This window comes from Apostichopus japonicus, chromosome 3 (assembly GCF_037975245.1).
Source record: "Apostichopus japonicus isolate 1M-3 chromosome 3, ASM3797524v1, whole genome shotgun sequence".
Classification (NCBI taxonomy): Eukaryota; Metazoa; Echinodermata; class Holothuroidea; order Aspidochirotida; family Stichopodidae; genus Apostichopus; species Apostichopus japonicus.
Genome location: NC_092563.1, coordinates 12156229 through 12182792, shown reverse-complemented (window position 1 = coordinate 12182792; position 26564 = coordinate 12156229). Strand labels below are relative to the sequence as shown.

The 26564-nt window shown below is 35.9% G+C and overlaps 1 protein-coding gene across 3 annotated transcripts; it reads left to right on the top strand.

The window, feature by feature from the left end:
* Window positions 1-1767: 1767 nt before the first annotated feature.
* LOC139963340 (uncharacterized) lies at window positions 1768-13555 on the top strand. Of its 3 annotated transcripts, none has more exons than XM_071963990.1 (6): window positions 1768-2058; window positions 3869-4097; window positions 4735-4783; window positions 5139-5303; window positions 7203-7315; window positions 9433-13555. In XM_071963990.1, the coding sequence occupies exons 1-6, from the start codon at window positions 1932-1934 to the stop codon at window positions 9935-9937; spliced, it is 1188 nt and encodes a 395-aa protein (XP_071820091.1). In that variant the 5' UTR covers window positions 1768-1931; the 3' UTR covers window positions 9938-13555. The 3 variants fall into 3 exon arrangements, with proteins under 3 accessions (XP_071820091.1, XP_071820109.1, XP_071820102.1); XM_071964008.1 differs by having other exon boundaries at window positions 1977-2133; window positions 3893-4097; XM_071964001.1 differs by having other exon boundaries at window positions 1977-2133; window positions 9433-13554.
* The last annotated feature ends 13009 nt before the right edge of the window (window positions 13556-26564 follow it).

The following is a 26564-nucleotide window of genomic DNA, read 5'->3' as shown; positions in this document are numbered from 1 at the left end:
CTGAATACACCTAGTGGAGAATGTGTGCTTCGTTATACACTGCGGAAACACCGTACTAACTTCACAGAATTTTGTTTAATTTATAGCTTGGTACATTTAATTGTCGAGCTCCATGATGAACCCAATCTTTTTCAGTTACTATACAGTTGCGACATACGATAAACACAGTGAAACTATATTCCTCCACGCCTGGGGTTGCAAAGGTGTCATGCAACTTTGTGCTTTGAAATATTTGTCGTTGCAGAGTAAGACACCACCGTTCCGCGCACAACAGAGTTCTAATTAGATAAATGCCACTAAAATGGTCAGAACGATGAAAATCGATGGAGCATGCTATAACATCCCTATACATCCCTATACATCCCTACACATCATTTGAAGATGTATGTCCAAATTGTTCGGGTTATGGTCCAGGATGAGATGACATGTCTAGGTTACACGTTATGAGCAAGGACCTTTTGTTTTATTGTAACATATTAACCGCGGGGCTTCTCCTTCCCCTAACACACTGTGCTCCCGCGTTCTCCTCTTGCACAGTTTTCCCCCGTCTGATCACCGGAAGTAAAGATATATGTTCATTATTTAACAAAAAATAATGACAGATTTTTTTTAAAAATAACGGAATTTCAATGATCTATCTCAAATATATCTTTTTTTAGTTTTAGTTTTATATCGAAACTTCGGCTATTTTAGTAAGATCTCGATGTTTTCCGACTGAGTAGAGTTGCAGTTAGCACGAAAAAGTTGAAATTTCGACGTTTATTTCGACATTTCAATGTTTCATCTGCAAATATTGACTATTTATCACAAATTTCCCAATATAGCTAAGTTATTTCCACCCTAAGTGCGTATGTTTGTGTGTGTGTGAGTTGGGGGGGGGGGGGCATTTGACATGCAGCCCTTGGACGTTCCCTGTATATGATATATTTCGAAATAAACGTCGAAATTTCAACTTGTTCATGTTAACTGGAATTATACTGGAATTATACTTATGATTGGACAATGATTATCACATGACATGAGTAGGGAAAATACCCTTTACGTAATTAACTCCGATTTTTTTTTTTTTTTTCAAAACGAACAAACACAACAATACTCAGTCGGAAAACTTGCTTGGAGATCTTACTAAAATAGCCGAAATTTCGATATAAAACTAAAAAATTCTATCAAGTGAGTTAAGGTCTATATTTTTATTCTCCCCACCCGTCCTCGCACCCAGCCCACTTGTGCATTCTTTAAAAAAAGCCATTCCATGAGCAGTGTCGCGTACTTATGATTTTCAAGGTGAGGGGGTTATATTTAGGCATGGTTATGGCAACTTATGAAAGAGGCACATGCAACTGGACCCAGGATTTTTAAAGCTATAAGGGTATAATATTGTTGAAGTCGCCTCCCACATAGGGAGGCAGGGAGACCTACCCAAGCACAAACTTTTAGAAAGTTAAGACATAAGAAAGTTTTCTGAGGCATATTTAGACCAAAAAGTTATAATTATAGGTTAAAATCAAGATTGTGATATGGTACGTACTATAGCCTATTTCAAGGTTGAGACGGGCATATTCCTTCCACATACCCTATATTTGTATGTAAGAATATTTTTGTGGAGGTCAGAGGTCATTTGGGATCAATATTAGCCTGGAACTGTGAGAGCAGAAAGCGCAAAATTTATCTACAGTTTCGGAACTACAGTACACAACTACAAGAATGTTTAGCGCGGATGCTCAGCTATAGTCCAATGCAGCTTTCATGCATTCTTACTGTAGCATGAATAGTCACGGGTGGGGGTCTACTGCGAAGGGATCTTCTGGGTGTTGATTCAGTCCCCATAGGAGATTCTGGATAGTGTGCCTAAAAGTGTTTAGGTGTTTACAGCAACATTATGATGACGATAACTCACACTATAGCCAGCCTGACCTGGGAGTTATAAAACCATGTTATTAGATATACGAAGTTTTGACGCATGTTTTATATGGCAGGTCAACCATGAGTATGCGTCTTCATGCCTAACAGTAAACAGTAACACACATTATCGCTATCTCCCAGTAATTTCCAGTGCAGGTGACTCCAAAGTCCTGAATTCGGTACAATTTTTTCGTAACCAGCTTCTCTTGTAAGACGTTTGGAGACAAGAAGGTATGAAGTATGGTGCATTTTTATGTTTTATGAATGTAATAACCAATATTGCCAACTTCTCAAGAAGAGATTAAGACATGGGTAAACTAAGTTTACTGTTAGTATGGGTTCCACTACTGCGTGGTAAATCATTTCAACTTTAATTAGCATTTCAATGTCAGAAAGAGAACGCTTCGATTGTAAAATATGCTAACCTTTGGTTACGTTGTATACGTAATATAGTGTTGTACTGCCGTGACACACTTTCATATCTATGAATTCACCAATTGAATTATTAAAGCTGTACTATGTGTGCCATTATAAATATGCACAAAGCGATTCCTACTAATGACTAGGACCCGATCTTAGTTAAGAACCCGTTTACGCAGATAATATTTCAGTTGAGAAACATTCCACAGTCAAATAAACTTATCGTTGATTAACAGACTTAATAGAGCTGCAGCACTTTGTTGCCTGTTGTTACTGGCTTACTCTGTACATGTACCTTGCTAATTTTAAATACATTATGTAGTATTGAATTACGTACTATTTTAACTCATTTGTTTTTTGGGTTTTAAAGTGATATGGAATGAGGTGTCTCAAGTTACCAAGAGGCCAGGGAACCAGAATGAACACTCTGGAAGGGCCGTTTCCGGCCATCTGGGGGGTTTGTAAAACCAAAAATGTTCTTGTACGCTCCGCGCCAACCGATGGTGGCGCTCCACTCAGATAGTCTTGTCCACAACTTTGAAAATCCTTGCTTCACCCCTGGTACAAATACTGTCGGCAAAATGTAACATCGCGAAGAGTCACGAAACACATTGACGGATTGTGCTTTGGTTCAATATAATAATTCGCCACCGAATTTTACCCCTCCCCTTAGACCCCTCCCCCAGGACGGCGGTGAGTCAAATGTTCAGATATTAGCCATTTTGACTCAATGGGAAATTTCTTAGAGGAAACACTGGCCGTAATAATTGTCAAGTAGCATTTTAATTGGGTGAACAGCACTAATGATGCACAAAGGTTGTTTGTTTCACAGAACCTGTGTCTGCTCACTTGTTTTATGTGGTCTTTCCTTGCAAAATCAGCTTTAGAACTCCTATTGAAATGAAGTACAAATCTCATCATAATGTTGATGTTGTCCAATGGACAACCAGCAAAAAATCCTTAAAAGTTGGTCTGCTGTCAGATGATTTTACTGGTGGTCAATGTTCTAGTTGATGCTGTAATACATATTGTGCATAACATATCAAATTTTTTAGTTTACTTCATCAATAACCCTTCCATCATCTTTATGGTATGGTATAAATGGAAGTGATTGTGATGAATGAACAACTCCCGGAAAGTGCTTAATATTTCCTTCTTTTTCTTTTGCATTTTGGCCGTTGGTATCTTTATCATATGTTAAAACTGATTATTGGGTTTTCATCTCATTAAAATGTATAATTAGCAATTTGGCATCCTGGTCATCTGGAGAAGTTGTTCAGTTTAACGTATAAAAGAGCAAGTCCGAATAGGAAAATACTATTGCCTTTTGTCAAAATTTAGTTTGCTCGTTTCATACGTAGCTTCCAACTTTTCATTCAATTAAACTTGGAAGATTAATGTAAAAAGCAGAGTTTCTTAGATATAAATATTGATGTTATTTTTGTCTGCTGTACTATAATATGCAATGAAGGTGCTACTTGGTTTTAGTTTTACAGTGATGAACAATCCTTGCAAATTTTCTAATACCAGTCTGTTTCTTCCCCAGGATTGGTTTTGTTTTTCTTTTTAGACTTTCTGATGTTAGCCAAAATGCTCAGGCATTTCAGCCACCTCACCATGATCTCCAATCAATGTAAATTTAGTCACATCAAAGTGTTGGACAGTACCAAAGACATCGCAAGAGCTACCCTTTGTACCAGCAACAATACATACAGTCGCAGATCCCCGCAAAGAAAAGTAGATAAACACTTACAAAGGCTACTGGAAAAAAACAAGTAAGTTTGTACTTCTTGATTCCTTGCATTCCAAGTGAGCACATTGTAGTAAGATTGTGTATAATAAACTTCACACACTAGTAACCTATTCAGCTCCTTTTAATGAAATTCAATATTTACTAAATATGAATTGCTTGGCTGACTCATTTACTTTGCCAGAGGTTGGGAAGGTGATATGGAGGGAAGGGGAAGTTGTATCTCTTTTACCAAACTTTCTCTATCCACAAAGGGAAATTAACTTTCCATGTATAATTCAGCCATAACATGGAAGGAACGCTTTTCAAGTTTATTAATTTTATACTTGGAAGAGTAACATTCTACAAGTCCTACAGTAGTGTACATCTAGCGGGATATTATGGACAGGACTGGACCGCACCATACTGAGATAAGAAGACCCCGAATGTCGGTAATGTTATCAATCATATGCTATAAATTTGCATAAAATCTACAGCATATGAGATTATATAGTAATAGCCACATGTTAGTGACAATGGCCCTACAATGTCTTTGGTTGATTGTCTTCCATTTCAGATTTACAAGTTTCATTCGTGGAGAGTAGGAAAGAAGTTAGAGCTCTTCTTATTATAGATGGTGTTACGACTGAAAAATTGTTTTTATTTATATCTTCTTCATGCAGGCACAAATATTCTTTTGATGCAGTATCACACACACAGCTTGGTAGTATGGTAAGTAATAACTGTGAAAAGGGTAAGATGTGCAATCAAGTTCAGGTGGAAAAGTGAAAAGCCTGTTACAGTACTTCTACAGCTCCTTATGGATGTGTATTTTGTAAAAAAAAATCACCATTTTCGTATATTCCCTCCTTGCAGTTAGTTATGCTTTGGTGTCTCAGAGAATTGGTTTGTATGCATCATGTGAGTCTTAAAAAAAATTGAAAAAGTTTCCCTTGAGGAAGTACTGTTGCTAATATTGCAATGTTGTTTGGTCCTGTTATATGCCAGACATACAGTATTTAACCATTCTGTGTGTTGTAAGTGTCAATCACACTCATAATATACCCTGCTTCATTGACACTTGTAGGTGAATCATCCACCCAGACAAAGGACAGGTGCAAAGATGATGGGACCAGAGGAAAGTGTTAAACTGAAGACCTATAATACCATTCTTCACGAGCATGTGGACCAAATTATGAACTCTGGTGTTATCAGTCAGGAGCTACAAGATGTCCAGGTGTCCATCGTTGGGGTAAGGTTGATCAAAGACTAGTATGTACAAACAATTATGAACTCTGGCGTTATCAGTCAGGAGCTACAAGATCTCCAGGTGTCCATCGTTGGGGTAAGGTTGATAAAAGACTAGTATCTACAAACAATTATAAACATTGGCTTGTCTAAGCATTTACCTCATTTGATGGAAAGAACAGCTCGTGGTCTTTATTGCATCAGAGGACATAATTTTGTAAGTTTATTTAGAGGTGATGTAAGCTGTGGGATTGGTCATGTCAGTTATGGGGTGGCCACTGAAATGACGTCAGAATGGGAGACACATCAACGGCCGAGGAGATGGCATGACCAAATGGCATGGGCTGCTAGTCCTGAACGATGTTTCAAAGCTTGGAGTAAACCCTGCAGCTTTTATATTTGACCATGTTACTCAAAGATATACACAAGGAAAAAAAAACAAATTTCATTGCAGTTAATATGAAGCTGGAAACAATCACATTAAATGAAAAGGAGTGCTCTGCACTGAGCAGGACTACCCTCATTAAAAATGACAATAATAAAAAAATAATAATAATAAAAAAAAAGCAAATTCTACTTGTTTGCACAGTTGTAAATACATTTGTTAAACCAACACCAGTTGAGGTTGCTCCAGAGAAATTTGAGATTCTTGGAAGGTGTATTTACACTGACTACTAAATATGCCAAACATAGCTCCTACCTTTCTTGGTTATTATCGACCCTGTCCGAGAAGAATAGATCCTTTTGTTCTACATTTACATACCTCTTCATGGAAAATGAATGAATTTAATGTGACAATGATGATTTTGTAAATCACTGCAGCTAATATTAGCTTACATGCTTCAAAAATTTAAACTGATCAATATCTCAAAACATTTGGTTAGAATGGACAAGAAAATTTCAAAATTTTACCAACCAATGTAAATAGTAGACTTGGGGGTGGGGGGGGGGGGCGGCTAACTGCCTTCTACGAAGTAACATGAGGAGAACTGAGGTTACTTTTGAACATAGTATGCTGTGTGACCTTTTTTATCTTTGGGGCCCCTAAGGCTCCTGTGCTCCAACCACTCTCAACCCCCTGGTTATGCCACTGATATCAGGTAACTTGAAATGTATGTAACTAACAGGTAAGAGGTAATATTACGTATATAACTATATATAACAAAAAAAATAAGATCATACTTATATGTACTAAACTATATACTAGATAATATATGACCTTACGATACAAACATGTAAATATACCAGATGACAGGTAACATGATATATAGGTAACTATACCAGATAACATATGACCATACTTTATGAATTAAACTGTATACAGATAAAATATTATTGTACATATATATTAGAAGACAGGTAACATTATATATGTAAATAAGCCAGATGACAGTTAACTCTACACATATGCAACTGTACGGACAAACAGTTTACATCTTAGTTATTCTTGCTTGAATTTTATATAAGTGTGAAGTGTAATGTATTCCTTGCAAGGGTTGACTATAATTACACTGAGTGATAGATAGACCAGTGTGAATTTCTTAAGAAAGTGAAAGGCTTGGAGACAACAAGCTGGTTGACCTTGTTCAAGAAGTGCATCAGCTAGATGTTGAAAGTTATTTTTAATAGTCTTAAAAACACTTGTAAAAATCAGGCCTCAGTTATCACCTTGATGCTCTGCTTACATTCTAGTAATTGCAGATTGTTCGTAATATGTGTTCTTCGTTAGCTTCTATTGCAAAGATTACGTTACCAACAAAATCTCAGATGTTAAAGGTCGAATGCCTAACCCATCGTTAGGAGTATAATTAGCTAAATTATATCATTATATCTTGATATTATATTGTTATTTTATCTTGAATGGAATGCGTTGGCTAATCGATATGTTAAATCTCTCTTCCAGGTCCGTTTGACGGGGGACATGAGCACCTGTAGAATTTACTGGCAGGCTAGTGGGAATCACGAAGATGACCAGAGGATACAGACTACTTTAGATTCACATGCCCGTCAGATAAGGTACAGAATTGTTACACTTTTCACCACAGTGATATTACTATGTAGAGAAGGGTTTTCCTAACTTTATCCTCCCACAAGCCCCCTGTGGATGTCAGAATTGTTCACGAACCCCCAACTTTTCGAGACACTATCTGAGTCATTATTATACTATAACACGCATTACAATGCTTTGTAAAAGATCAAGTTCATAGTGTATTATTGTAATGAAAAAAAAACCAAGAGACGAACAAATATTTATTTGGAAACTTCAAGATCAGATCAGCTTGTTATCTTCACAACGTACTGTCATGCATACACCAACTTCAGCAAGTCATGCAGCCTGTGTCTGTTTCATAATTCAGCTATTTATCACATGCACGGTACGGTACTACCATGGCAACATATGCTTATGGAATGCGAAAAGAGTTTGTCTATAGGTACGACTTTTGTACATTACTAAATTATATGATATATTAGATTTTAGTTCAACAAAAAGTACTCTAGTTTGACTTTCAGAAACGTCTCACGAACCCCCTGGGATGGACTCACGCACCCACTGGGGTTTCATGCACTCCAGTTAGGGAACCCCTGATCTAGAGGGTAATGTTTCTACACATGTATATTGTGACATATTTTCTCATTATTCTTGACATAATATGAGTAAGTAAACCATCTTACCAGGGGGCAAGGGATGTGTTAGATTTCCTCTCCCAATCTTGTTGTACTTGAGTACTTTTCACCTGTTTTCAAACATTTCTGGTTGAATTCAAGTTTGAGTAAATTAACGGTTTTCTTGATGAGTTGAAAGTTTGAAAAGTTCATTTTTTCTTGAGGAGTATGATCTTTCAAGATGTTGCAGAGGTTGTTCATATGGTAAGGTGAAATACTTGAATAAAATCTGAATCACCACTGTCTAACCCTGTGTTTGATTGGTAGTCCCAATTGGAATAGTCAGTGATTCAGGGCACTATGCAAGTGTTACTGGGCTTACATTGTAATTGTCAGTATCAGTGAAGTAGGAGTTATGGGGAAGGAAAGGGGGGTGGGGGGGGATAGAGAATGAGGTTGGAATGTGGAGATTGCTCAGAATGGTGTTGACTTGAGAGGGCCGAGAGTCATCCCTTGTATAATATCCAAACTAGCCTTGTCGTATGGTTAATCTTACTGTGCTGAAACAGGAATGAAGGCTGTAGTTCTCACATTTATTCCTTACATTTTGTGCTTTTATCCAGTTTACCTAGTTGGAGTGTGATGCTTACATACAGTACATGCATAGTACTATATTGTTGCTGCCATCTAAATAAAAAGAATTTGAAAGCAGTTATGCACTTGCACTTAAGATCTAGATAAGAAAAAACACATCGTAGTAATGACATAAAGAACACCTCCCCACCCCCCCCACAACAGACCTGTATGGGAAAAGGGAAAATACAGTAAAGTAAAGACATAAAGGAACACCCCCCCTACCTCCACCAGACCTATACGGGGAAAATGAAAAAACACAGTATAGTAAAGACATAAAGGAACCCCTCCCCTCTGTCACCCAGACCTATACAGGAAAATGGAAAAACACAGTATAGTAAAGACATGAAGGAACACCCAGCCCTCCCCCCCCCCACCACACCTATACAGGAAATGGAAAAACACAGTATAGTAAAGACATGAAGGAACACCTCGCCCTTCCCCCCCCCCCACCACACCTATACGGGAAAAGGGAAAACACAGTATAGCAAAGACATAAAAGAACACCTCGCCCTCCCCCCCCCCCACAACACCTGTACGGGAAAAGGGAAAACACAGTATAGCAAAGACATAAAAGAACACCTCGCCCTCCCCCCCCCCCACCACACCTATATGGGAAAAGGGAAAACACAGTATAGCAAAGACATAAAAGAACACCTCGCCCACCCCCCCCCCCACAACACCTGTACGGGAAAAGGGAAAACACAGTATAGTAAAAACATAAAGGAAGCCCTCCCTCCACCAGACCTATACAGGAAAATGGAAAAACACAGTATAGTAAAGACATGAAGGAACACTTTCTTTGTTCTTTCAAAAGTTATTTCAGAATTTTTCCACAGTTACATGCACTCACTTTTCTTATGCAAGTATTTTCTATTATTTTTTTATCTCAATAGGCATGAACTCATCAACCATCGAGTGCTGGGAAAGATCCCCCAAATAGCATTCTTGCAAGAAAAGACTGCTGCTATGAAAGCAGAGGTAGATCGTTTGCTAGAAATGGCCGATTTTCCGGCTGAGGATACGGGTGGGGGACCAGAGGAGACAGAGAGCTGGTCTGAACCCTCGTTGGACACACCCCCTGGACCAGAAGGAGAGGTAGAGGCAGGTGTAAGAAGGGAGTTAGACCCAGTACTTGGACTAAATCAAAACGAAATACATTCACAGATCAAACTGTTGAAGTTACAAGCACAGAAGAAGCTGGACTTAACCACAGAGGTGACGATTGAGGGCAGTATTGACAAATTCAAAAACTCTGTCAAGAGGAGGCAAAAAGGAAGAGTGAAAGGACTGTATAATGTAGAAAGTCACGGGAAGGACGGGTTAGAAGAGTTTGATGAGCAGGGTAATAACAACTTTGATGAGGAATTATTGGATGAAGATGACAAGAGGAGAAGATGACAATTGATAGAGGTGTTAAGAATGTGATAAAAATGCTAATTTCGACAACAAAACTTGATGTAAGCACATATGATTTTTCAATTGTTGGTGGAATTGAATCAACTTATTTGATATTCCTTTTACATTGGTTGTATAGATGTAGGGTTTTTGAGTAGTTTGACAATACTCATTATTAATTAGGTTATTTTTGACAGAACCCCGACTGATGTGGCTTGTCATCAGTGACATTAAGATACAGTTATCATTAATATCTAAAACTTTCAACATATCTAATATTGATGGATATGTGCATTAATAAATATAATTATGGTAAATAATGGCTGCCTAGCTCTGGAGAGTTGGCTACAATTAAAGCAGATTTGAAATTGGTAAATTAAGTACAGCACTGGACACGACATGACATAGTGTTGTTCATTCTGCTCTGAGTTCAGAGGACTTAGAGGCTAGCAATCATATGTAATAATGAGCAAATAACCATGGCAATCATCTCAGACACCAGCTGGTTCTAAAATAGAAAAATAATAATGATGGTTGTAATGATTTAACAGAAAGTTTCCTTTAGTAATATTCTGAATGCTTTCATTTGGATATTACTGACTTTATTGTGCTTATGGTCCACTGATAGAGTTTGTAAGTTTGTGACCTGTCTTAAAGGCATTGAAGACTCGCCCCAAACCGTGTGCCGCGCTCTGAAAAACTTTCCGTTGCTTGCAAGTAAAGTTTTCTTCTTGTCGCTACAAAATGCAAACAGTAATGAAACGTGATACCTTGTTATCTTTTATCTAGACCTGAGATGTCCATGGCTGCTATGTACACTGTGTTGTGGGCACTGACCGCAGCTGTATGTATTGACTGTACAATAGTGTCTAATTACCGACAGTAGCAAGCTGTGTGTGTATTTTCTGGGATCGATGGTGGTGTATAACACTTCTGTTACACCTCATTCGAAACCAAGTCATATTACCGGCATGAGAGGTTTCTTTGTGCACTAGTCTTCACACCCTTTAAACTGCATTTTGCATTGAACTTGCTACAATGGAGTGATGTTATTTTCCAACAACAAAGGAGATATGTAAGAACATGAATAATTAGCACATTACTATAATCTACCAAGAGCACCCTATAGGGAAAAAATATAATCAGGCAGAAACTTCATTGGGTAGCAAAGGCAAAGATGAAAACATTACATTTACTTTGTGCGACACAACATTTTAAAACATGGATTAAATATAAAACTCCAGAATTAGGAGTAGCTGCTAGAATCTCTTAGTTAGCTGAAGGACTTCAAGATATGTTGAATACAATAAGGCTAAGTCAAATGATAAAAAAAAATTATAAAATAATAACATTACAACCCAAAGCAGAGTGCAGCTGCCATACTTTGCTGATATTAATTTTTTCCAGTCAGTATAAGTCAATCTTATATGTCCAAGTTCATATATTTATGACTATGTTAAGGACAATATGTTGTACATACATTTCCTTACTACAAATCTTGGGAAATGAGGCTAGTTTTGTTGCTGAGTGGGTAAAGGCGATGGCATTTGAAGCAATGAGGCTTAGCAATTGGGAGGTTCCGGTTTCGATACCCGGCCGGTTCAGAGTAAGGTGGGTTTTCATCCAAGAGCAATCTACGGTTTTCCCATCTGAAATGACTTTCTAAATTAACAAGGTTCCAAATCGGAGTTAAAATGTTGAATTGGAATCCACCTGACGTGTAAGTTGTAATCCATAAGCCCTTGCTGGTTTCTCCCACATTTGTGGTTTGTCTAAGTATCGTAAAAGTAACTGCTGATAATTATTATTAGTATGAGGCTAATGTTTGTTACCACTTTTATCAGGGTTCTAATGGTAAGATTGTGAAGCCTTGCAGCTTTTTTAAAAGACTTGAAGCAAGTCTACTCATCTTCCTCCTGTTACAAGTTTACACTACTCTGTCCACTGTCCTAATAATTTCCTTTGTCCTGTATTTTATTTTCTCATAATTAACTTTTTGACTTCCTTGGACTTGAGAACTATTAATATTATGTTTATTGTATGATTCAGAATTAGTAGGTCACGAGCAAGACACTACTATGCTAGTTAATAAAATGTATACTTCTACATCAAATTTATAAAGAAGACTGTATGAGCTGTTGAAGTGGTGATGATATCACTTGTTGACAGAGTCTATAGAAAAGTCTACAAAGGGTCAAAATTTAAGACCGAAATTTCGGCTGTCAAACTCAGGATTGTTTTATGATGTGAGGTAATTGGATGGTGTAATTTGACCTTATTCAATTTCTGTGAGCAATTTTTGGAGATGTAAACATGAGGAAATCAATTTTGAGATATAAAAGTTAAAGCATGGTAAAGGTTAACAAAACTGATTCATACTGGACAAGAATTGACTAAGAAAAATTAGGATTAAATCCTCCCTTTACTTTACATGTCGAGGCTAAAAACTAGCAAACTGTTCGTTATGAGAAACAAAAATTGATCTTATCGGGTAATGGTCATTGACAAAATCATTACTACCCAGGCCTGGCACCGGAAGAAGTGGGTATGTGGGGTGTACAGCCCCCCCCCCCTACTACCTCACACGAAAAATGAGTAGGTATTAGCACATCCTTGCATGTAGACATATATTTATAGACCTAATTTATAGCATAACTATGCATGAGAATGCATCATTTCATGTGTAAAATGAGAAGAAGAAAATTCGGGGAAGAGATATTCAAATGGCCCTACATGGGGGTTTGCTTCACTGATCCATGGGTCAGTCACTCCCCCCCCCCCCCCTGTATAATCCTGGATCTGCCACTGCACTGAGTATTTGCTTTCATGAGAATAATGTATGATTCTGACAACACCGTATTATATTGACATATCATTGGATACCTCCCCCCCCCTGCCCCCCTCAATCTTACTAAGAGATGTATGCGGTTACTGACAATTGAATACTCCTGATTAACGAGTTATTAACGAATTATAATCCAATGCAGAAATACGGGTGTATCTAAGTTATGTAATAGTTTATCGTATTTTGAAAATCGCACGCCAGTTTCATCATTTCTGTTGTGGTTTCGGTGGAGTAGTAAATTCTACCAGATTGTGGCAATTCATAATAGAATGAGCTGGGAAGTGTTATGTCGGTATGAGAGGAAACCAGCAACTAAAGGTTTAAATTCCTAAGAGATCGGTGTACAATGAGAGTTGCAATTCAGAAGTGTCGAAGGGAAAGCAATTTTTTTTTAAAAATTGGAAAAAGTTTGTGAAACTTTTTCTTGAAATGTCAATTTTATTCGGTTATATCATTGCTTTTCTTAAATCAAACGCCATACCTTAGAGATCGATATAATAACATGAGCTATTCGGACGTGTATATGGAAAGCAAAAAAACAATGTCACATTTGAAAAGGAAAGATTGAGGAACTGTTGCGTGAAATGTCAAGTTTAGTTGGTCATATTATTGACTTTCTTAAAGCGAACGTGTTACGTCAAATTGTAAAATGATTTGAAATATACTGAAAAAAAAAAAAATGAATAATCTGTTATGATTTCATTGCATGATCCACGACTGTTAAAACCTGTTACATCATATTTTAAGCATTTTCTCTTAGATTATCCGATCAGCTCTCTGATGGTCACGTATATATATATATATATATATATATATATATATATATATATATATATATATATATATATATATATATATATATATATATATATATATATATATATATATATATATATATATGTGTGTGTGTGTGTGTGTATATACTAGTGAGTACATTATTCCCTGTTCCTTACACGGTAACCAATATATTCAGGTTAAGCAATAACCGTGTATCTCTACTGTTTTCTATATAATAGGTCGTCCAGACATTTTTGTTTTCTAGCAGAAACAACAGAAGTCCATGCGCAACACTGACTCACATTCAAATGTCTTTGTATTTTGCTTAGGGCTAGTACGTAATCTTAGCTAGACTGTGATGCTTTTAAGTCCTACTTTAATACTGAAGTGGTGGAGTTCGCAGATGTGCACTATGTAGCTATTTCTATAGTTGGCCGTATTCCTTCCTATGAAACCATCACGAGGGTTTTCCATCAGTTAAATGGGGTAGCAGTAATGAATCTGGCAGGGATGTTTGTCTCAAATGTGCAGTCATGACAAGATGGTTGTCTCCCTTATACCTCCAGGATATACATCTAACTCTCTTAGTCGTCACTAAACCAATGGATAAATTTAGATTCTTTTTATACAGGAAACAAATCGCTTCGAATGCACATTTTATTGGTTATATACGTTTATAATATATAATACAGTAGCTCTTTCCGTCCAAATGAAATCGTTCTTTCTTTAATTTATATTCTGCTCTGCAGTCCATTTTCCAGTAATGACCATCGTCTACTATTCTTTCTCCTTCCAGACGTTTATAGTTATATTAGTTTATACACAAGTTGTTTAGTAATTTATAGTCAAATGAAACTAGAGAAGACCTCAGTTTAAGTACTTCTGACATCGATAGTATAGAAACAGACCGTAGAAGTATAGGCCATATTGACCAAATATTCGAGAAGATAAATAGAGATTTGAGTAACTTATGTCTCTAAAACCTTGAAACATGAAAGATTATAACAAGAAATAACATTGACCAAATATGTAACTGACTTGTATATACAATAGCGAATCCCGAGGAATACATTGAGTTTGAGTGGCTTCTCATATAGATATGCGATAAGAACGAAAATAATATTTATAGAAGTGTTAGAAACTGTGCGGCTTAAGATTTAAGGTAATCACTTGACAATTCTATCTTCACAGGTCTGCAGCCAGGTTGGTGTAAAATGTTGTATATAATATATATATATATATACATAAAGTAGTATACACATATAGTAATATATGTATATATAGTATTATATATTAATATATAGTAATATATATATTATATAAGTAGTGACACCAAATCGAGACCCCTAATGTTTGGAATGAGCCCTGGTTCGTTGTTAAACTACACTCGGGTGATTCGATAAGTGTACTCTCCCTTAACCCGTTCCCTTTCTTGGGGCAATCGGTGATTATCTCAAACCCTATCTTATTCCGGTTCACTTACAATGTGCCCATCCCCCAAAGTTATTCTCGTTCGTCATAGGTCAGCGCCACTACGTCACAGAGCGAGCGATTTTAACTTTAACAGAGGCTAAAGACATCTGTACAGTGTGCATAGTCAAAGAAAAATGAAAAGGTAAAAGAGGGTAGGTTATATGCAGACAACTTTCCGAGTACCACAAAACCCATAAAGTTTTTCATATTCATTTATATTTCCATTATGTGTTACAGTAATACATTCATACTTACACATCTCATTTCTTACACTTTGATTGCTCTACAATGAAGGTGTCGCAACGTATATATATATATATATATATATATATATATATATATATATATATATATATATATATATATATATATATATATATATATATATATATATATATATATATATATATATATATAGGGCAATGCAAATTTATGAAGAAAAAAATAGTCTCTCGTCCCGATGAGTATCAAAATCGTGGTAAACTACATGAAATCTCCAACACTTTGATTTATGTAATTTTTAGTCCATGTTTTATTCGAATGCTCGCAATTAGCTGCTATGAAGAAAAGTGAATTATTTAGTGAACAGCAACTCAAACTAATAAACCTTCCTTGTTTACTCATCAAGTAAGTTTTAATTAATGAGTTCTCACTGTGTCATCGCAATTGATTTATGTGGTAATAATCACATGCAAATAATATACTATACAACTTTTTTTTTTTTTTTTATTTGCGACTTTTATTGTTTCGGAATTTTGGGATTATGGGATAGCATTAACACATCAACACCTACTCAAGGAAAAAGTTTCGTTGAATAATCCAGTAAAGAACAATTGTATCGCACGAATTGGTATTGTGTACTTTAAATTTTTATTAACAAATCTTATATTTTTTCTTGTCTTCGTAAGTTCCTGGTGTGGTATTTGCGTTTCGAAGTAAGATAACGTTTAAAGGAACCAACTTTGTAGCGAAGTCAGCCCAAAATACAGTTTTAAACACAATTTGTAACCTACATTACTTACGGTATAGTTTTCAGGGCAGATCAATAAATTTATTATACTAGTATACGTCCTTCTTGCATATTTTTATTATACTGTTATACCTCCTTGCATATTTTTCTCTCTATATATTTTACATATATATGTGTGTGCGTTATGCGTGGTTTGCGTTTGCGTTTATGGAGTCGCGTCTTCTAGCTCGGATTCGCCGTATTCAGGAATGTATATCTCCATGACAATCAATATATTATCGGTAACGTATATTGGCTCGTAGAAACATTATCTTGATGACCTATGCAACGCCCTATTCCCACCCCACAAAATGACCAAACGTTGATTCATTTGCAAATTTAACTCTTTTTCTTTCTTTTTTATATATTTTTTTCATCGGACTCCTTTTCTGCAAATAGTGGATCGATGGTTGCTCTTTGGAAGGCGTGTATCGTCATGTATACTTCTGAATTTCTGAATTTATGTTCTAGCCATTCCTGACCATACATATACAGTCACCTACTCATTCTACACAATTACTAATCACGTGACTAACCAGTGTTACCTATGCTGGGTCAAAACAGATAGCCCATCACCATGTACTGCAGGCTGGCCAATGTAATCTGTTAATTTGGTGATTTTAACGGATCATTTTTCTCTCTTAATTGGGACCTTTCACCGAATTCTTATTTATATCGTCTTTCACTTACAGTCGTATCCTATACTGCATGACGTCCGGTAGCCAGCATTTTCAGACTAATTTAACAAATGAATTCTTATCGAATGAAATCAACCATTACTTTCTTATTTCTTCTTTGTCAGCCGAACAACCCAATAAGCTAAATGACTAAATTGCGAATGGGGGAAATCTTCACATCCCTGTCGTAACAAACCTTAACCAATGATTTATGTGAATGTTGTTGGAAGCGGTTTGTTGCATATATACCGTATACTACACATACCTGTTGGCAGGCGACGTTGGATGCGACCTTGTTGCTATGTTTACAAGGATCCGCGGGAAATATATTACAAGCACTCAAGGAAATTAATCTAATCGGCTTTTCTGTTTCGGCGGGAATTTAAGTTTACGAGAAAGCTGCAAAACTTATAACTAAAATTAATTAGAGTCATGATACGGGCGCGTGGTGCATAAAAACCATAAATTGCGGGTAACTAACTTCAGCCTGCAGCGCGATTTTGCGAACTGTTATTGGATTAACTTTGTGGCAAGTGTGAGAAACAACCCTGTGAAACACATCTAAGATAAAAGTCTTTCTCACATCCCACAGAAGGGGAAAGAAAGCGTTTGGCGGCAAAAGCAGATTAGGAAGAAAGGAAAGAATGGTTATGAAGAGTGGTTTTTCTCCCCCGGGGAGGGTCAAACATATTAAATAATTGATTTTACTTCCTTTGCTGGTGATTCAAAACTGTAGAGAAAAGCATCTTTCTCGAAAAAAGAAGAAGGAACGACAGAAAAAATGAACCCAGTAATCCTACGGATTGATTCTCACACAGAAATTTTAACTCATTGGATTAAAATTTAAGCCAAATTCAATTAAAAACATTCTGAAAAAGTTGGTGGATTGGCCCACTGACGTACTTTAGAGAGACTGCAGTTAATATGACGCCATAACTTTATTGTTTGGATAAAGAATGAAATATATGTTACATCGTTGTTCACAGTTGTAGTTTCATAAACAAGTTGGAGACTGTATAACGTCAGCTGTAACTTTACGCATTTAATCTGGTTCAATCTGAGATAACATCAATTATTTTGCTCGACCTTTAACCAAATTCATTAAAACCGCTGAGAGTTAATAAAGACAATTCATAATCGAGCCATTTCCAAGTCCTTTCTATGTACCAACTTCTCTGTTCGACCTCTGCCCATCTTCGCAAAATATTCCGAGAAACGAAGGACCAATCAATGTGAAATTACACTAATATATACAGATATAAATCAAATGTAATTTGATCTATAGGCTACATGCTTGAATGTTAAGAGAGAAGTTCACAAGAGGTTCACCAATACCAGTTCAATACAGTGCCTTTTGGACTATCTTCTTATACCGCGTTAATAGTATACAAATTAATGTCCATATATGTTGTCTTCGCTAACTAATTTGAACGATTGGTTTGTAACTAAGGGTTAAACACATGTAGATAAACAACGGTAGATTATAGTACTTTTCCATATAACCTTATTATCTTACTATGTGTTTTTAACACTGCATATCCTGCAATACTGCATGTTCTGTAAACACAACACATAGTTTTATTTTTCAGCAGCAGAGTCACAGCCCCAATTTTACCCAGGAGCGGATAATTATATCATGGTCTTTTGCAATTTTCTTTGCACAATTAAGTTCCATTTGAAGGGTCAAGGGAGATTTAGAATATAAGTGGATGGGTTGTGGCAAAAACAAAAAGAGTATAGACCTATTCTTGTTGTGGGCTTCCAGAATTCAAATCTAGGTAAAGATTGAAATATGTTACGTCGTTAGTGGGTTGCGCGAGGAGAAATGATTTGTTGGGGTGGGGTGGGGTGTTGGTGGGTGTTGGGGAATCTGCTTTACAGCTTGAGAATTTTACCAGAACCGAAATATACGTTGTGCTGCATTCGTGTATGTGTTTTTCTTAAATTGTAATGAATACATATGCGCAAGCTAGGAAATACAAAATCATTGCTTTCTATTTATAAGAATGAAGGTTTTTACTTTCGATGACATGTTCATGTTTATCATGACGAAGAGTGAGTTAGTCTGATTTATAGCCGTACATGAGAAACGATTGATTTGTAGTTTTAACTTTTATTCTGTAAAAGGAGTAATCTAACATAGAATTTGAAGTCGACAGATGCTTTACACATATAACATTATGTAAGGGGAGGCCTATTCCTTCCTGTAATGAACATTTCACAAACAAAATATGAAAATGATATAGCTAAATATGATTTTTCTTTTTCCAAAGTTCCATATAGTGATCAAAATATAGTTTGTATACTATTTAACTTTTGTGACACGTTATACTCTATAAGAAAAAACGAATTTTTATTATTATTTTCCCAGTCGAACAATGTTCGGTTTCGCACAGACAATTTTTTCATCATCTCATTGGAGATGACTTCACTCCTCGGTGTAAATTCAGAATTAATTACAAAATGTTCTAACAACATATAGTATTATTTAGAATTTGGACAGCTTTTAACTATTTACATCAAATGTAATATTCTACCAATCTGTTCCTGTTTATGGTTAACATTAATAACATTTTGCCAAGCATTTTGTGGCACGTTTGTGTCTGTATATAGGTGATTATTGCTACCAAGCAGACATGTCGTAAAATAAGCTTAGTGTTATCATGTCAATGACCATAGAAATCGTATCGAAAATTGAATTAGTTTTTCTAATTCATAATGCATGTTTGTACATATTATTAATAACATTAGAGACATATTTCTCTTCCTTACACGAGATCCATGTCAAGTACACATAAAGGCAGTATATCGTATAACTCAATTAACTCAATTAGCAGCAACTTCATTTTACTAGTTTTATGACATTAGCAACTTCCGCTCGATACAATATAAACGAAGCTACATAGTCATTAAGTTATAAATACGCCATTGACGTATTGTAGACCCGTACATAAGGAAGTTGCGATGTGTGAGTTCTGCAGAGAAAAGAACTTTATATGTTTTATTAAATCAAAATCGTTGAGTTTTAATATATAGTTCCATGAACTAGCAGTTAAATAACAACATACATCACGTTTAACGTGGCGGGAGAAACAATCGAATTTAAAAGAAATCTTACTATTGTCAAGCTGTCATAAAATTGTTACAGAATTGAAGAATATGAAAAAGAATCTAACAGTTTCTAAAAGTTAATGACAAAAAGCTGATTTTATTAGGACATGGGGGTGGTGGTGGGGGTTCACTTCTTTGTATTCTTTCTATACCTCTTCTAGAAGTGCGGGGGAGGTGAGGGTGGAATTTTATATAACGGCACTTCGTGGTCGCAACAGCTCAATATCGAATATTCTGGTTTGCCAATGCGACATATATACTACTAACATTTTCTTTGCAGCTTTTTGTGTAAACTATATATCTATAATTAAAATGTGTTTTTTGAACATAAACTGCCCGACAGGATTAATTTGTTTTATTAGAAATATCATAAATGATTTAATAAATTTTTACTCGATGCAATGGACAACTGCATGAATATATTTTTCGAGGAAAGAGAACATTGAACCAAATTCCGTACGAGCTTTAAACAGACAAAAGATTTCACAATATCAGTGATCCTTAGCAAGATCTTAAATTCCGACGAATAATTTGTCATCCAATTTTTTTTTTAACTAAAAGCTTCCCAACAAAATGCCTTTCTCCTTAATTAGGCTACTTTTGGCCGTTTTAAAATTGTCTGTTTGCTTAGCCAAATCACCCTTACAACTACTATTGCATCTTCGCATTCCTAGAGAATCAAGAATAGAAAAATAAATAAATGAACTGGTTCAATGGAGATCAATATTCCTTACAAATAGTTTGAAAGTTCGAATGTTTGGTTCTCGGCGCCTATTTTCATAGTTGAATGAAAGTATCGTTTATATCATATATATGCATTGACTTATACGGTGACAGGGACTCACAACATAATTAGACAGGGAGTCAGTTGTTCTTTTTAAAAACAGGTCGGAATTCATCAGACCACAAAATCCAGAGGGCTGTCTGTTTTTATATGGATAATTAGTGTTAAGTTCAGTTACATGGATGGATGGCTTTACATCACACTGGCCTGAATCGCCTCCTATATATGGTGACATTTAATTTACATTGTTTACTTCCAATATTCAATGAATTCACAAAAAGGTTTTTAGCTGAGATTTGAGGTGACGGGTGAACTGATAATGTACCGTGAAATACCGGAACGGCTTCCTTTGTTTAATTTCTGAATCGATGGTAGGATCGGGTATTGGAACGATCATAATAAATGCAGGAGTTGTGGGGAGGCATGGGAGAGGGGGGGGGGAGGGCGGGAAGGGTTAGGAAGGAAGGAAACACGTCTGCATCTTTATCATGTGTTTCCATCTTAATTAAATGAGATTACTTTGTCACGTTGTTCGATAGTAAAAATTCCTGTTCATCTTACGTCCGATCCATTATGCAAACATACTTTTTGCATCAAAATGTTGTAAAATTCCTAAGCTATATGTATAACACTAAATGTGTCCTTATAACCCCTAATGTTCTCTTCACCTATGTGCACTTTGTTTTTAATAACAACAACAAATTGCAATACGCAGTGTATAATAGAAATTATTGTAGTTGTACTCCATTACCACTTACCATTGTCAATCAGTGTCTGACGTACACAGGGGCTATTAAGAAGATAGAATAGAAAAGTGTACTTACTGACTGCTTTCTTCCATTTTCTAAGACACATTTATTAGACCTTTCGCACTCCCTTTATGTACTTATTATTGATAGTTTGATTATCAATACCATATATCTGGGAGTTGACATTTCATATGACAACTCCCTATAGATAGTTTAGCATATCCAATAGTTTGTAGTGTGAAAATCAACTTCATATATGTATATATATATATATATATATATATATATATATATATATATATATATATATATATATACATATACATATATATATATATATATATATATATATATATATATATCAATTACATATTCATTTGACTTTGTCGTTTACTTCCATTTCATTTAACATTGTCTGTTCAGAGTATCTCTTTCGAGTTCCGGCATTAGGAATTACAAATGATTTCGAGTTGGTTAGCATCATGTTTGATCTCTGGGGTCTGGCATGTATGTCGCCAAAACTGAGCTAGTATATTGTTCGATACAGGTGACAAGCGCCGACAGTGGAATTACGACCTTCCTTACCGGGTTCGAACCTCTGGATATACAATCAGCGTCCATAGCCTAGTGGTTAGGGTGTCCACATAAAAATCGGGTCGAATCCCGTTAGAGGCTGGAAGTTTGTTCACTGTTCTGGATTTTCCAACTCACTATAATTTCAATTATATATATATATATATATATATATATATATGTATATATATATATATATATATATATATATATATATATATATATAGATATATACATATATATAACTCTAAATGATACCTTAGGTCGACATTTACATTGACTTACACACTAAATTTTATCTAACCCTAACCCTTTTTTCTAACCCTAACCCTGAATCGACCCTAACCAAACCTTGTAAATGAACGTTTTAGAGGACGGAGAACATTATAAAGCTATTTGCGACAATAAAAAAGTGTCTTAAAATGGTAGCAAAAACATTAGGTGTACACTGAAATGTCGACCTAAGGTACACTGTCGACCTAAGGTCGCTTTTTTTACCATACACTGTCGACCTAAGGTATCAAATAGAGATATATATCTATATATATACATATATGTTTATATATATATATATATATATATATATATATATACATATAGATACATAGATGTGAATATTTTCGAGATCATGTATCGATATCACTTTTTAGGACGGGTCTTACAATAACTCTTTTTTTGTATTTTTTGCAGACATTGAGAATGTTGCAGGCGGGACGATATCATGACTATTTCCCTATCGCCATGAAGTGATCAAAGCTGGGCATCCGCCTTCCACCACCCCCCCCCCAACCCCCCGCAAAAAAAAACACATCTTGATACACAATCCATTGAGTGGTTGTGCATGTTGTATAGTACTGTATGTAGCCTATAGAAAGTCACTTTCCGACTCACTTAAGAAATGTTAAATATTGAGATGCAGTCAGTCCAAATATGATGGTAGTTTGAGACAGCATTATTAGACTGTTATAGTATCTCATTTAACTGTGTAATTATTTCATTCTCCCTATATGTATAGCACGTGGGGTGTAAATCTCTTTTAATTAAGAACTAATTTTTGTTTAGAAAAGTACCTCCATATCTCGGTATAAATAATGAGTTCATTGCATTTTGTTCCCTATTTTGTCGTTATCAATAATACCTCTGTTATTTGCCACAAAACTGATCAGTTTTATGCAATGAATAGTGTACAAACAGTGTATCGCTTGGGCAAGGATATAAGTCAGTGCAGCCCTGAATGTCTACCCCGTATAGCCTAATCGAGGTGACGAGAAGTACTCGTATTCATGCAGAAGGGGATATCCAGCACAGCGTGGTAATCTTAATGTTTATTTCATATGATCTATCAATGCTCATGAATATGAATATAATAACCCAGGGAGCGATACCTGATATAATGCTCCTATATAGCTCTGCTTCAGAAATAATCGGCATCATTTTAGACCTTTCTTTCCTTACTAATATTCTTTTGTAATTTATGTCAACCTTTTCCGTAATTTTAGAGGTTAAAATTGGATGGCCATCCATGACATGTTTGTTTTAGACCTAACTTGATAGTTGCCAAACTGAACTCTCAAGTTGTCAAACCTCTTGTTTGGTTTTCCTTCAGTGTTCGATAGTGAATGTCTGAGACACTGAAATAGACAGTTTTTTGTTCTTGTTTACTGACCGAAGTTAAGAGATTGTTTATGTGTATTTGTAAACTTTGATTTGTTTACTAAAAATGTCACAATAATTTTTAGCACTGCACCGCTTTAAATCCAGCCTTTTCACCATGATTGCTTTTTTAATTAACTTCACAATTCTGTTCCCCTCTGTCTTATTTTTTTACTCATGGTTTGGATTGATTTAGTAACAGTAATAATTTCTGGCAACGTCACAAAAATTACCCCCATGAAGGCCTGCTGACAAGATAGCAATTCAGATGGGAATTTATTGTAGGCACTTTTTTTTTAAGACGTCAAATATCAATGTGCTACATAATATCCATTTTTCATACTATTACGAATACACCTAAATTCATATATATTGCATGGGCGTCAATGATTGTAGTTGGAACTGTCACACTGAATTTGGTAAAAGTGTGAACTTTTGGCAAGATGATAGCCCAGTGTTTCCCAAACAATGTTTTTCCAAGTTGAAATTGGCATAAATTGACAGCATAAAAGCTAGCGGGACGTCTATCTGAAGGAAATTTAAATATTCAATAGTTTCCCTTCCGTCAGAATAGTTCCTCGGAGAATGGTAAAATCCCATTGGACGCGAGAATTGTAAGCTGTAAAGTATATGTCACGTTACGTGTGACGAGGAATGAAACAGTTAAACTGATATAATAAGAGAAAGAAAGAAACTAGGGTTTCTAACGAAGATGATTCAACAGCTAAAGGATACCTGTAGGCAAATTCAACAGGCTCAATGCCGACTATATATATATAGATATATATATCTACATATACATATATATATATATAGATATATGTACGTGCAAATATCGTTCAAATCAACTGCTACGGGCTTGTTGCTTCTCCCAAATGCAATTCTGCGACTTTCATCAAACGGTTCACGCGCCAGCGACCCCGGTAATTTTCAGCTGCCGTCGAGGGAGCAGTTTCTCTCGGAAGAAATTTGACATAAACAACACCCGGGAAAAGTTCAATTCCATGCTCTCCCGCCAGTACCGTCTCACGGGATCGCTGGCAACAACAAAGACTTGTAGATGAAATTGGCGAAGAAAGATTGTCCTAGTCGCACAACTATACTGCCCTGCCAAAGAACTTCATCATCATCGTTAGTAGCAGCAGTAGCAGAAGGCACAGAATAGTCGATGATGATTCGTTAATCATCTGATATTCCCGGGGGAGCTTCCAACTCATTTACTTGTGGCCTCCTTCGCGCCAGCATTATTCTACCATATTTGGTATTAATGAGGACGAGGGAAAATGTTGGTCTATGAAGAAATAAATGACGCACTGTCAAAATTTCGGAAAACACCTGTCCACTGTATTTGATTTGTGTGAATACTATTTTCCCCTTCTTTCTTTTTTTCTTCTCTTTTTTTTCAGGTGTCACTGAAGATATATTAAAATTATTTTGGTATATTGCTTCCAGAGACATATCTCATTTATACTCACAGGTTATGTAGCAATTAAGTGTGTCTGCATGGAATCACTATAGATACATATTTCATACATACATACATACATACATGCATACATACATACACACATGCATACGAATATTTGCCGAAAAAAACTTGCCATGACATTATAGATGATATGTAAACAGATCGGTATTGATAGTTCACTGTGGGCTTTGTTACATGGACAATCATAAATATAATGTTAATTGAAAAGACACAAAACATACAATCTGTTTAATTTCAACCAACATTAAAACTGTCAATCTTTTCTGTTAAACTTTGCAAACTATTGCAAGAATAAAATCATCAAAGTGTATAACATATAATGTTTTTTATAGTCAGCTTCAGTCGTGGTTCATTGTAAGACAGAGCCTCGCCGACAAAACGAACTTGGTTTTATAGCTTTCCCTTTCATAATTCCGAACAGACTGACTTTCATTTTGTAGATATGTTACCAAATATTCATAACAAATAATCATTTCATTTTGCATCATTGTGTCTCTAATTGTATGGTTTTCCATGATTTTAGGAAACATCTGTGCATCATCAGTAAACGAAATGACTTAGACATTTTCTTATGTATATACAAAATATTTATGTATACGCAAAGCTAGTTTAATACACCCCATAAACTTTCGATAAACTCTCGCCAAACTATGCCACAGATTCTGCTCGGATCAATCCAATCGTGCAAAATACTTTAGAAAAACGTGTTAAAGTAAATTAGTATTGACAAGCAACCGTTTCAATTAAAGTAACGAAGGTGTCCCTTTTCATATTTTTAATCATGACAAGATCTGTTAAACACATGAAAATTGTAAAACTCAAAAGATTGAATATCACTTTCCTAATTATAGATGGTTGTTGTTTCAACAATTACAGAAATTATCAGTCAACCGACGCAGAGCAGGCAATTAGTGCACGTATCGTGACTCTTTATGACGAACTCTTCGTCACTGGTCCTACTACTACCGCCAATCCTCTTCGCGAACAAGTCTTGGAAGGCCGCGGGGATTTATGATCATGTTATATTCTCCAATGAAACCAAATTTCACCACTGCGCCAAAAGATCGGATTTATCGTAATCGCCACATGGATTGTCTTATTGCTGTATAAAGCCACAACCATCATAGTTTAAGGCCATGGATACCCAACACAATTAATTTAAGAAATTGTAGCGTTCGAGGAAATGGTGGACAGAGAAGGGAGAAGTTGAAGCAATCGAATGAGCAGTTCCGTTGATTAAATGCTAGGATTGGCCAGATGAAGCCAAGTGATGTATGCTCCCGCAGGGGTTGAGACTGTTGCTTAGCACTGAAATGATATCCAAACATCGCAGGCGACTGATTTGCCTCTAACTAGAAGTCGGCGAAATCACGCGGGAGAAGGGACGAGTTTCTTCTGAAGCTCAAGTTGAGCCAGGGCCGCTATAGGAGTTGATTGAAACAGAATCCTTCATCTCTGGAGAGGTGTTGCTCGCTAAAGGTTCTAGATTA

Excerpts from the sequence above, each read along its gene's own strand:
- LOC139963340 (XM_071963990.1), top strand. The coding sequence starts at position 1,932 with ATGTTATTAGATATACGAAGTTTTGACGCATGTTTTATATGGCAGGTC. Across the intron at positions 4,098-4,734 it reads AGGCTACTGGAAAAAAACAA|GCACAAATATTCTTTTGATG; the intron begins GTAAGTTTGTAC and ends TTCTTCATGCAG. Across the intron at positions 7,316-9,432 it reads TCACATGCCCGTCAGATAAG|GCATGAACTCATCAACCATC; the intron begins GTACAGAATTGT and ends TTATCTCAATAG.